This window comes from Colobus angolensis, unplaced genomic scaffold (genome assembly GCF_000951035.1).
Source record: "Colobus angolensis palliatus isolate OR3802 unplaced genomic scaffold, Cang.pa_1.0 Scaffold7, whole genome shotgun sequence".
Taxonomy (NCBI): domain Eukaryota; kingdom Metazoa; phylum Chordata; class Mammalia; order Primates; family Cercopithecidae; genus Colobus; species Colobus angolensis.
The window spans coordinates 23,729,121-23,742,133 of NW_012120709.1; the positions used below are offsets into that span (position 1 = coordinate 23,729,121).

The 13,013-nt window shown below is 44.7% G+C and overlaps 2 protein-coding genes across 8 annotated transcripts in view; one reads left to right on the forward strand and one right to left on the reverse strand.

Moving 5' to 3' along the window:
• RNF214 (ring finger protein 214) overlaps positions 1-8,634 on the forward strand; it is a 52,745-nt gene extending 44,111 nt beyond the window's left edge. For both annotated transcript variants that reach the window (XM_011926839.1, XM_011926841.1), the window contains exons 6-14: positions 2,877-2,973; positions 3,140-3,228; positions 4,278-4,368; positions 4,575-4,673; positions 4,869-5,245; positions 5,379-5,511; positions 5,721-5,825; positions 6,090-6,185; positions 8,032-8,634. In XM_011926839.1, the coding sequence (XP_011782229.1) occupies positions 2,877-2,973; positions 3,140-3,228; positions 4,278-4,368; positions 4,575-4,673; positions 4,869-5,245; positions 5,379-5,511; positions 5,721-5,825; positions 6,090-6,185; positions 8,032-8,097 (1,153 nt within the window). In that variant the 3' untranslated portion in view covers positions 8,098-8,634. The remainder of the gene's footprint in view (positions 1-2,876; positions 2,974-3,139; positions 3,229-4,277; positions 4,369-4,574; positions 4,674-4,868; positions 5,246-5,378; positions 5,512-5,720; positions 5,826-6,089; positions 6,186-8,031) is intronic.
• A 9-nt stretch (positions 8,635-8,643) lies between these two features.
• Positions 8,644-13,013, reverse strand: part of BACE1 (beta-site APP-cleaving enzyme 1) — a 31,261-nt gene continuing 26,891 nt past the window's right edge. For all 6 annotated transcript variants that reach the window (XM_011926845.1, XM_011926844.1, XM_011926843.1 and 3 more), the window contains one exon: positions 8,644-12,718. In XM_011926845.1, coding sequence (XP_011782235.1) covers positions 12,477-12,718 — 242 coding nt within the window. In that variant the 3' untranslated portion in view covers positions 8,644-12,476. The remainder of the gene's footprint in view (positions 12,719-13,013) is intronic.

Below are 13,013 nucleotides of genomic sequence, written 5' to 3' on the forward strand. Positions count from 1 at the left end.
AAAAAAAAAAAAAAAAAAACCCACAAAGAATTGTTAGATAATGTGTTTTCTGCTAGGAAGTTAATTTAGGGAAGCAATACCTGAAGATTAAGGCAGAAAATGCCCACCTACTTCTCATTTCTATTAGATGAATATACCTTGTCAGTAGAGGGCCGACAATGTCAGAGATTGAAGGAATAAGTGTAGCACACACACACACCCCGTCTCCCTATACATGAAATAGAGAACCAGGGATGTGTGGAGAATTGGGTCAAAAGCAAGAATATGTGAGAGGAAAGGGCCTCATAAACTTCTGTTAAGCAAATTGCTCCCTTTCGTATATGTAAGGTTACTACAAAAACGGAAGGGGAATAAAAGTTTCTCTCACTGAAGACAAGTGGGGGCCAGGCGCGGTGGCTCATGACTATAATCCCAGCACTTTGGGAGGCCGAGGTGGGTGGATCACCTGAGGTTAGGAGTTCAAGACCAGCCTGGCCAACATGGCGAAACCCCATTTCTACTAAAAATACAAAAAAAATTAGCTGGGCATGGTGGTGGGCGCCTGTAATCCAGCTACTCAGGAGACTGAGGCAGGATAATCATTTGAACCTGAGAGGTGGAGGCTACAGTGAGCCAAGATCGCGCCACTGCACTCCAGCCTGGGCAACAGATAAAGACTCCTTCTCAAAAAAAAGAAGAAAAAAGAAAAGTGGGAACGTTTCTCTTAATATGTAAATCTTGGCTGGGCTCAGTGGCTCACACCTGTAATCCTAGCACTTTGGGAGGCTGAGGCGGGTGGGTCACAAGGTCAGGAGATCGAGACCATCCTGGCTAACACAGTGAAACCCTGTCTCTACTAAAAACACAAAAAATTAGGTAGGCATAGTGGCATGTGCCTGTAGTCCCACCTACTCAGGAGGCTGAGGCAGGAGAATTGCTTGAACCCGGGAGGCAGAGGTTGCCATGAGCCAAGATTACGCCATTGCACTCTGGCCTGGGCGACAGAGTGAGACTGTCTCAAACAAAAAACAAAAACCGTGTAACTCCTCCCAAGCTTTTCTTCTTATTTTTACCTTTCTAAAATGTAGGGGAGACAATCTAAGTATTTTCATCCCATTCTGTTCACTGATTTTGGTAATCCAGGCTTCCAGCTATAAAACTTACCATAATCAAATGTAATATAAAGAAATTCCTTTGCCAGCTGTGTTGCTTAACGGCCTCTGTAGTTCTGAGTAGGGTGATCACCCATCCCAGTTTTAGCACTGAAAGTCATCCATCCTGGGAAATGCCTCAGTACTGGGCAAACCAGGACAGTTGGTCACCCTCATGCTGAGTTGGGGGGAAAGCATGTAGGGAGGGAGGAAACCAAGGAAAATGAGAAGTCCTGAGGTATGAAGAGAACATTTTTTTCTTTTTGAAGCATTTTTACTATAGCTAGGAAAATTGAAAATTAATAAGCTTGTATCTGTGTGCTTAGTAGCGAATTAGTGGTTTGCTGCATTAAGGGTGAATATTAAGTAGGCCTCTGGCCAGGCACAGTAGCCTGTAATCCCAGCACTGTGGGAGGCGGAGGTAGCAGGATCACTTGAGCCCAGGAGTTTGAGAACAGCCTGTAGAACAAAGTGAGACCCTTGTCTCTACAAAAAATAATAAATAAACATCAGCCAGGCGTGGTGGCGTGTGTCTGTAGTCCCCGTAACTTGGGAGGCTAAGGCAAGAAGATTGCTTGAGTCCAGGGGGTTGAGGCTGCAGTGAACCAAGATCATAGCACTGTACTCTGGTCTGGGCAACAGAGTGAGACCCTGTCTATAAAAAACAAACAAACAAAAAGGTGGACCCCTGTGTTTAGTCCTGCATTCTTCAGGACCCTACTAAAAGACATGTAGGGAAATAAGAATGCAGAATGCCATAATGGTTTTGAATCCTCTTGAACATAGAAGAACGTTCTGCCTTCAATGGAGGGCTTTTGTTTTAAGATGCAGTCTTTTTCCTGCTGTAGGTAACCTTATTTTAGGAAGTGGAGATACAAACCTTTTTTTTTTTTTTTTTTTGAGACAGAGTCTCGCTTTGTAACCTAGGCTGGAGTGCAGTGGTGCGATCTCAGCTCGTTGCAACCTCTGCCTCCCAGGTTCAAACAATTCTCTTGCCTCACCCTTTTGAGTAACTGGGACTACAGGCGTGTGCCATCACACTCAGCTAATTTTTGTATTTTTAGTAGAGATGGGGTTTCACCATGCTGGCCAGGCTGGTCTCAAACCCCTGACTTCAAGTGATCTGCCCATCTTGGACTTCCAAAGTGCTGAGATTACAGGCGCGAGCCACCACACCTGGCCACAACATTTTTTTTTTTGAGATGGAGTCTTGCTCTGTCGCCCAGGCTGGAGTGTAGTGGCCGGATCTCAGCTCACTGCGAGCTCCGCCTCCCGGGTTTACGCCATTCTCCTGCCTCAGCCTCCCGAGTGGCTGGGACTACAGGCGCCCGCCACCTCACCCGGCTAGTTTTTTGTATTTTTTAGTAGAGACGGGGTTTCACTGTGTTCGCCAGGATGGTCTCGATCTCCTGACCTCGTGATCCGCCCGTCTCGGCCTCCCAAAGTGCTGGGATTACAGGCTTGAGCCACTGCGCCTGGCCAACATTTTTACTTTCAAATATAGGGCCTTTGTGCAATTGCAGACCACTGTAAACATTATTTGTGTCTATATTTGATACTTAAACTCCAGCTCTCTTTTGATTAGCAAAAAAAAAAAAAGAAAGAAAAATAAATACAGTTAATACTAAGAGTAAGACTTCCTGTAACATACTTGGCTGACCAATTTTGGGTTGTACTTTTGCCTTGGTGTCTCTCAACAAGCTTATCTTTCTTCCTTAGTCTTGTTCTTGGTTTCTTATCTTACAGAGAGGTGTGGGAAATGGAACTGGATAGACTCAAGAATCAGGATGGCGAAATAAATAGGAACATAATGGAAGAGACTGAACGGGCCTGGAAGGCAGAGGTAAGAAGAGGAGCTGATGTCTTGAAAGTCTTAATTTCAGGCTTCCAGATGGTATCTACTTTTGGCATAGTAATAGGAGAGCCAGTAAGCTTTTGTTTTCACTACCTAGGGGTAGCTTTGTGTATGTAAAATTAATAAAGTATTTATATGTGTGTGGCTTCCTTAGATCTTATCACTAGAGAGCCGGAAAGAGTTACTGGTACTGAAACTAGAAGAAGCAGAAAAAGAGGCAGAATTGCACCTTACTTACCTCAAGTAAGTACCGTTCCATTCTAGAGCTTTAATTGTCTTGCAGTTTGTTTGTTTAGGTTTTTTAATTCCTAGGCCAGCTAGTCTGGCACTTATTCTACCTGCACAGGAATTTTAAGGCTATCTCTGTCTGCAGTAGCAATTGCTCAGTGATTTTTCTTCCCACATTCTAAAGTTCTGTACTCTAACTCTTCGCTTCTGCAGTTTTAAAGTTTTGCATTTTTTAATGTTTTGTTTCCATTTGGATAAACACTATCTGTTAAAGCCGGATGTAATAGCATGCTCCTGTAATCCCAGCACTTTGGGAGGTCGAGGCAGGAGGATGACTTGTGCCCAGGAGGTTGAGGCTGCAGTGAGCTTTGATTGCACCACTGCACTCCAGCCTAGGCGACAGTGAGACCCTGTCTCTAAAAAATAAAAAATAACCAGCATCTGTTAACCTGTCAAAGCATAACACTGGTCTTTGGAGATTCATTTCCTATGTAGTCATTTACTTTCTTTCTGCCATGGAACTTGGAGGACCCCTGTGGCATTTTCAGGCAGACAAGAACGTTCTCTCTGTTGTTGGTTCTCTTTCTCAAATACTGAAAAGATACTGGAGTTAAAGTGAGGCAAAGGAATTAGAGTCTTGGGCTTCTCCTGCACCTGCTTCCACCTCTTTTTCTCAACGGCAGTTAGCCAGCTACTATTTTGCTTTTGCTATCTCAGAGAATTAGGAATTGGACTTTTTTTTTTTTTTTTTTTAGACAGGGTCTCCCTCTGTAGTGCAGTGGTACCATCTTGGCTTACTGCAGCCTCTGGCTCCTGAGCACAAGCAATCCTCCTACCTCAGCCTCCCAAGTAGCTGGAACTATAGGCGCAAGCCACCACACCTAGCTAATTTTGCATTTTTTTAAGAGACAGGGTTTAGCCACATTGCCCAGGCTGGTCTGGAACTCCTGAGCTCAAGTGATCTGCCTGCCTTGGCCTCTCAAAGTGCTGGGATTACAGGCGTGAGTCACTGTGCCCAGCAGGGCTTTCTTTAAATCTGTAAATTCCTGTTGGTTTCTTGAAAGGTCAACTCCCCCAACACTGGAGACAGTTCGTTCCAAACAGGAGTGGGAGACAAGACTGAATGGAGTTCGGATAATGAAAAAGAATGTTCGTGTAAGTGTATTTATGAGTCATCATTCAGTCAGTGTTAGTCTGTGCTCAACACTTCCCGCAATCGGGAAATAGCCTTTTGCATTGCCATTTAGGGCAATGCAACTACTATTCCTTTAATAGTTTTCCTGATAATGGATGCTGCTGTCTTTCTAGAGAGCCTCAGTCAGTTCAGCAGTAAAAATAACCTTCTTTTTTTTTTTTTTTAGGACCAATTTAATAGTCATATCCAGTTAGTGAGGAATGGAGCCAAGCTGAGCAGCCTTCCTCAAATCCCTACTCCCACTTTACCTCCACCCCCATCAGAGGTAAGAGAGCTGGCTTTGCGGGGAAGTTCACCTTTCTGTGTTGGTAGCAGAAGCAGAGTCTTCTACATGTTCTTTTTATGAAGATACTGGGATCATCCCTATTCAATGCAAGAGTTGTTCATTGATTTCTTCTCCAGTTTTGTAAACTTTTTTTTCTTCCTTTCCCTCTTGTCCTCTACCTCTTCTCCTCTGCAGACAGACTTCATGCTTCAGGTGTTCCAACCCAGTCCCTCTCTGGCTCCTCGGATGCCCTTCTCCATTGGGCAGGTCACAATGCCCATGGTTATGCCCAGTGCAGATCCCCGCTCCTTGTCTTTCCCAATCCTGAACCCTGCCCTTTCCCAGCCCAACCAGCCTTCCTCATCCCTTCCTGGCTCCCATGGCAGAAACAGCCCTGGCTTGGGTTCCCTTGTCAGCCCCCACAGTCCACACATGCCCCCTGCCGCCTCCATCCCGCCTCCCCCAGGCTTGGGCGGTGTTAAGGCTTCTACTGAAACTCCCCGGCCCCAACCAGTAGACAAACTGGAGAAGATCCTGGAGAAGCTGCTGACTCGGTTCCCACAGTGCAATAAGTAAGTATCTTCAAGGACTGATTCAGATGTCTTTATCAGAGAAATGCTTATGGGTTAAAATAGAGGAGGTTGCATGGGTGTTCCCTGTGGGTATAGTGTAGGCTTTCTCTCCCTCAACATTTTTCTTTCTCAGGGCCCAAATGACCAACATTCTTCAGCAGATCAAGACAGCACGTACCACCATGGCAGGCCTGACCATGGAGGAACTTATCCAGTTGGTTGCTGCACGACTGGCAGAGCATGAGCGGGTGGCAGCAAGTACTCAGGTGAGAAAAGCCACGTGGGAGAGAACTGAGGCCTGCTGAGGGCTGAGGAAGAGGTAGATTTCAGAAAAATGTGGGGAGGGAAGAAGCATTCCAGTCAGAGGTGGCTAGTCTGCTTTTTTCCTTTGCTGGACTGGGAAATAAGTGATTTTTGTGATATGCTCTGTTACTCAGACTCTCTTCCCTTCCTCTGACAATGTTTCTACCTACAGCCACTTGGTCGCATCCGGGCCTTGTTCCCTGCTCCACTGGCTCAAATCAGTACCCCAATGTTCTTGCCTTCTGCCCAAGTTTCATATCCTGGAAGGTCTTCACATGTAAGACTCTTTTTCTTTGAACACTGTGATATGGAGAAGCTGGAGGTGAGGAAGGAGTGGGTTTACAGGTGGAGTGCAGGAAGAAACCATCAGTTGGGTTATTTGCAGCCCTACTGGGAAAATGCAAATATTTTAGGCAAGAATCTATATTTGGATTTTTATTTCTTTTGATATAAATCTTTTTGCTACATGGAATTATGGGCATAAAAGGAAAGGAGACCCAGAGGTTCCTTACCTTTTGACCATGCCGCCTCTGTTCTACAGGCTCCAGCCACCTGTAAGCTATGTCTAATGTGCCAGAAACTCGTCCAGCCCAGTGAGCTGCATCCAATGGCGTGTACCCATGTATTGCACAAGGAGGTAGGTGTTACAGACCTTCCTCATTGTCTACACTTTCTCGTCTGACAGCTAAAATAATTTTTCTTTCTCATTTTCTACTCTTTTTTTTCCTGATAGCTAAAATAACTTCTCTTTTACTGTGTTGGTGCTCTTTTTTTTTTTTTTTTTAGACCGAGTCTTGCTCTGTTGCCCAGGCTGGAGTGCAGTGGTGCGATCTCAGCTCACTGCAACCTCCACCTCTCAGGTTCAAGTGATTCTCTTGCCTCAGCCTCCTGAGTAGCTGGGACTACAGGCGCCCACCAACACGCCTGGCTAATTTTTGTGTTTTTAGTAGAGACGGGATTTCACCATATTGGCCAGGCTGGTCTCAAACTCCTGACCTTGTGATCCGCCCGTCTCGGCCTCCCAAAGTGTTGGGAGTACAGGCGTGAGCTACCGCGCCCAGCCTTTTTTTGTTTGTCTTTTGAGACAGAGTTTTATTCTGTTGCCCAGACTGTAATGCAGTGGCATGATTATAGCTCACTACAGCCTCAATCTCCTAGGCTCAAGATGCTTCAGTCTCTAGTAGCTGAGACTACAGGTACATGCCATCATGCCCAGCTAATTTTTTTTACTTTTTTAGTAGAGACAAGGTCTTGTTATGTTGCCTAGGCTGGTCTCAAACTCCTGGGCTCAGGTGATCCTCCTGCCTCAGCCTCCCAAAGTGCTGGGATTACATGCGTGAGCCACTGCACCTGGTCTCTAATGTCTAATCATAAGGTTTTCAGTAAATTGTGGCTTAAACATTAGCAGAATTCAGAATACTGCAGTTAGGATCTCTCAACTTTTTACCCCATTCCCTTCAGGGGACTGGATAAGCAATTCATACTGAGCACTAAATCACTTTATTGGAAAATTGACAATGAGTGATAATCCCACATATCTAACTATTGTTCAAAATACAGCATTGTCAGAAGACTTTGCCTAGATGAGAGCAATGGAATGGAGGACCTGAGTATGAGATTAGTAACTCCATTACAGAATAGCTTGGAAGGCTTGCCGGTTAGAGATTATCTTCACAGGCTGACGAGTCATTCCTATTTTTTAATGTTGCCAGGCAGAGTTAAGTCTCTTAGTAGCAGGGATGATTCCCTCTTAACCATTTTGTTTTGTTCATTTTGCTTTTCCAAGAGGTAGAAACTGAATTTACATCTAAATTCTTGGTAAGAAAAATTCCTGAATAAGATTTGAGGGTGTCAGGTATTAGAACAGAAACGCTCATCTCAGGCGAAATAGATCCTAAGGGGGAGCAAGCCACACTAGACATTCAACAAAAAGCAGCATCATGAACACTTTCATCAGCTCATTGTTAATGTTCCTCTTAAAAAGGACAGGTTCACTTGCACTGAGGATTCTTTTAGGGTAAGAGCCATTGAATAGCCCTTCTTGGGGCCGGACGCAGTGGCTCACACCTGTAATCCCAGCACTTTGGGAGGCTGAGGCAGGCAGATCACTTGAGGCCAGAGTTTGAGACCAGCCTGGCCAACAAAGTGAAACCCCATCTCTACTAAAAATACCAAAATTAGCCGGGAATGGTGGTGAACGTCTGCCTGTAATCCCAGCTACTCGGGAGGCTGAGGCAGGAGAATAGCTTGAACCCAGGAAGCAGAGATTCCAGTGAGCTGAGATCGCACCACTGCACTCCAGCCTGGTCAATAGAGGGAGACTGTCTCAAAAGGAAAAAAAAGAAAAAAGAAAAAAAAGCCCCTCTTGTACCTCAGTGTAAGAACTTCTCTGACTTAGGCCTTGTTGAACCTTATTCGCATTCTCTCCTTCCTTCCCTTTGTCTTTCCAGATAAACCTGAGGTGTGTCTTTCTTTCTTTCCAGTGTATAAAATTCTGGGCCCAGACCAACACAAATGACACTTGTCCCTTTTGTCCAACTCTTAAATGACGGACCTGACTGGGGAGGAAGAAGAAGAGAAACTGATGTGAACAGGAAGCGCGGGTTCAAGATTTCTAAAACTCTATATTTATACAGTGACATATACTCATGCCATGTACATTTTTATTATATAGGTAATGTGTGTATAGAAAGTCTGTATTCCAATGTTCGTAAATGAAAGTATGTATATTATGCAGAAACAGTCTGTTCCCCCTCATCTTGCAATTCCTTTGGGGGGATGCAGATTGTAGGGAAGATGATGTTTAGTTTGGCCTGAAATTATGATATCCCTGCCCAGGGCTGTTTTCAAATATAATATAAAAACCACCTAGGAACCTGCTGTTGCTCTAAGGCCATTCTGCTTTGGTTTGGCTCAGCCTCTAGTCCATTTTCTTAAGGCTCATGTATGCAGATTTAAAGCCTGGTGCTCACCCACTGTCCAACCAGATGCCTTGCTTACTGAAAGCCTCCAGAAGCCTCAGTATTGTTTTAGCCACTCTACTCCAAATGGATAAAATGAGACTCTGATTGAGGAAAAAAAAGTAACCCTAGTAGTTTGACTTCTTATTGAATATTTTACTGTGTTAACTCTCATTATTTATACAGACGTTAGGTTTACAGAATATTCTGTTTTACATCACCAAAATTCACAGTCCGAGAATAACAACATAACCAGGTCCCAGTTCCTCCATGCACCCCACAAGCTTCTGTCCAATCTATTTTCTGGATAGAAATTAGCACAACCCACAGGTTTTTCCTGGGCCAAGCCTTCCTTTGCTGCCACTGGCTTGGCTTCTAATCAAGCTCTGACCAGCCAACATTGTGAAGTCCTCACCCTTTCCCGTTCACTTCTGGTCTCCTAGTCTAGCTAATCCCCCTCTCCCTGAAGGTTAAGGCAGTTGGTTCACAACCAAGTTGTTGGGTGACCTTGGGTGAGCTCCAGACAGGCACTGGGGTGAGGAGATGTCTGTGCAAAATTAGTTGCAGAATGATCTTGGGATGCTGCATTTTAATTTTTGAAGCAAGAAAGTTATGGGGGACATATTTCCTGTCCTGGGAACAATGGAGACCAAAGTGATACTAAGAAAACAGTTTGGATTTCAAATTTATCAATCACTTGCTCTGTGGGTAGCTATCAGGAACTGGATCATTTTCCACCTCTGCTTGTCGTACTTCTTAATTTTAGGGTTTATACCTGGGAAAGCTGTGACTCTGTTAGAGCTTTGAATCTTTTCCTATTCTTTTATCTTTACTCCTACAGAGAATGGCCTCAGCTCCCTTCTCTTTTAGAATTAAACAAGTAAAAACTAAGAGTTAACTTTTTTAAAAAACTGACTCCAGGCAAAGGACATTATTATACTACCAATAGCTGATTTTTTTTTTTCCATTATGGGACCTAAAATGCTTGCAGGTACTAGCAATACATGTCAGATAGCAAAGACTTTTCCTTTCAGACCCAACTAAATTATCTCCTCTCTGCTTTGGATACTCCTCTCCTTCTTTGTCTTTCATCCCTGCCTGTCACCTCACAGACGGATTCTTTCTCATTTCTCTTGCCTCACTTGCCCAGGTTTATTGACTAGCATCAGTTTAAGGAGGTGGACTCCCTGGGACCTGCTTGACATCTTGTAGGGTGATTGGAGTGGCCTGAGTACTCAGCTCTTCAGAGGTCAGGTGACCCACTTTCTTTGGTTAATGAAATGTTACTGTCTCCAGGTTAGTAGCTGTCATGAACAGGAAAGGTGGCAAAATGGAAGACCAGTTCCATTGTTCTTTTCGTTTAGGGGATTCATTTTTTATCTTGTAATCTTAAGATTTCCTCTCCCCTCAACTTTATAGCAGCCTTAGGCCACCTGCCGTTATTTTTCAGTATCCCTTGAAAATTTAGAAATGGGAAGTGTAAAGCATATTGTTTCTTTTTCAAAATCCTCTGAAGCCAAAGGAGTAAAGAAAAAAAAAAGCAAGTGGTGAGGAGGGGGCTTAACTGCTTCCCAGTAAAGATCCTAGAAAGCCCATTCTAGCAGGATAAGTGTTTTGGAGAGTTGTGCATGGGAGCGAGCGCCTCAGTGTTACTATTTCTTGTTCAGGATCAGTCAGAAAGCAACACAAGTGTTGGCCACCCCTGTTCTCCCTTCTCCCTCTGTCCACTGGCCTGCAATGATAAAAGCCATGCAGACCAATGGGAAAGGCCCCAAATACAGTGAGTGGAGAATGGGACAGTCATTTTTCAGGAGAATTTAAAAATAGAGATGTATAATACATATTTTTACAAGCAAGAAGCTGTTAAGACTTTTTTTTTTTACACTTATAGTTTTGGGGTAGGAAGGAAGTAACTGTAAAAAGAAAAACAAGTGCAAGTTTTCTTTAAAAAACATATTAGGCTGATGGGACTTGCTATTAAAGGGGTTGAATTTTATGCCCTGGAAAGGGCTGGGAAAAAGCCAGTTTTTCCCAACATGGGTAGAAATTATAAAGCAGAATGTGGCATTTTCACTTCATGGTAGCAGTTCTGGAAGTTTATTTACACAGTAAGTTCCGAGCTAGAAATGGACAGTCTCCAGTCTTCCTGTCAGGCTCTGTAGTTATGGGGTGTTCCCAGTCAGCCAAAGCAGCACCAAGTGCAGTGGGAATGAAGAGAACCCAGATAAAAAACTGACTCAGTATTCTTGTTTTATTGGTTTATGGCTTGTGGGCAGCTGGCTGAGGCCAGGAACACCAGAGGCCCTCCTTGTATTTCCTTCTCCCTTATCAGGTAATTCCACACTTAAGCAGCGTGTTGACCAGACAGGAGTAGGATGCAGTGGGTATACCAGGAAAATCCAGCTCTTCCCACTAACACTGATACCGTAGTTTACTATGCTAGAACTGACAGGGAGGTCATGAACTTGGTCCCCACTACCTAGCCCAAGAACCAGCCTGGGTACCCACGTACCATTAGGAGCCGGGAGGGGAGAGCAGGATAGGGGAAAAAGATGGCCTTCATCAAGGAGCTCTTGTGGTGGGGAACATAAGGAAGCCCTGAAGCTGCCATCCTTTCTCCAGGCAGCCTTGATACTGAAGGTAATGATGTTAGAGCCAGAAAGCACTGTATTTCTCATACTCCTGATACAATACTAGTGCCACTGTGTGATGCTTTAGTCAAATAAATGGAGGGGCCATTAGGGCAGGAAGGCAATGAAACCACTCTGAATTATGTAAAGATCTTGCTACTTCTTATAGCTTAATAGGAAGAAATCCAGGCAGGGGTTATAGGGGATCAGCTGTTGAATGAATCTTCAACATTATGCTTTTAAGGATTAGGAGGAAGAGGTCTCCTACCTATTCCTTTTAGCACCTTGGCTGCAAAGCTCCAGAGGAAGATTTGGGGGAAAGAGTGAACCTGTGACCAGGCAGAGCCCAGCCCTGCTATATAGTCCAGTTGCTCTCTCAAAGGGCACCTGGAGCTTAGGGGGTTAGGATATTTCGGTGCTACCTATCATATGTAGAATAAGGGTTCAGGTAGAGACAAGTGAAATTAATATAGCAGAAATTCATGTGTTAAGTGGAACTTTTTAGTGGGCACTTCATTTAAGAGAGCTAAAAAAAGAGCTCTTTGGCTAGATAAGCCCTTCCCATCTCACTTTTGGTCAGGCTGCAACCACAGAAAAGAAAACATTGAAACAACACCCATCCTATGAGATGGGATATGCTATCTTGGAGATGAGGGCTAAAACTAGGACTGGTGAGTGGTTGTGTTTCTGCTTTTCCTAGCTTCGATCCCACTATTCCCTGTCTTTGTACTCCCTCTCCTTCTCCTCTTTCCAGCCGCCCCCCATTTGTATAAATATTCAATCTAGTTTTTCTTTTTTAATTCAAGAGGCAATCTTTTCACCAATGTTAGGCTTGTTTATACAGTCCCTGTCTCTGAAGCAAATAGCAAACTGTGCATCCTCTCCTACTGACTTTGGCCAGCAGGGAAACAAGCTTGGTCTCTTCTCTGCCAGGGTACCACAGGGACACATGCCAGGGTGACCTGGGTGTGATGCCAGTACTTCTGAAACTAAGAAAAGAAGAATACTTTGGGTTGGAGAATTTAAAGGAATGGTGGACAAAGGTTCAGGGCTGAAGTTTCAAGCAGCAGAATTTCGCAACTTAAATTTGAGGTGACCAAGAGTATTCCCGCCACCAGAGTGCTTCTTTCTTCTCTTTTCTATTTCCTACAGGTACAGTCCCTGGAACCCACCTTGCCAGCCTTTTCCTTCTTCTCCATCAAGGCAGAGGCATTTGGTGGGTGGGGAGGGTCCTGAGGTGCTCTGGCCACAGGTGCCATCTGTGTCTCCTACTTGTGACCAAAGTGAACCACGGGGGTGTGGTCCAGGGGAATCTCTATCTTCTGCCCATGGGCCTCCTCACTTCAGCAGGGAGATGTCATCAGCAAAGTCATCATGCTGCTGGCGCAGGCAGCGGAGGCAGCGCCACTGACACACCATGAGGCAGAGTGGCAGCATGAAGAGGGCGCAGATGGCAGCCATGACATAGGCTATGGTCATGAGAGTTGACTCATCTGTCTGTGGAATGTTGTAGCCACAGTCTTCCATGTCCGGGGTGACAAAAGGGCCTTCCACCGCTGCCGTCCTGAACTCATCATGCACTGGGGAGAGGGTAAATGTGAATGGACAGCTGTCATTGTCATAGAGCAGTTTGGGTTACATAACAAAAAGAACTTCCTGATAGTGAGGCCTTGAAATTAGCCCATGCAGAAGCTATCCAATCTCCTTCCCAGGAGATATTTAGGAGTAGGCCGGGAAGCCAGCACCAGGTGGAGGCCTGTCTCCCCTCCCAAGTCACTGGGAGTAGCAGCCCGCCCTTGTATACCTAGCCGGTAAGAGTGATAACTACAAGTCAGTAGTTCTGAATTGACCAAAAGCCACACCTAGTAAACTTAT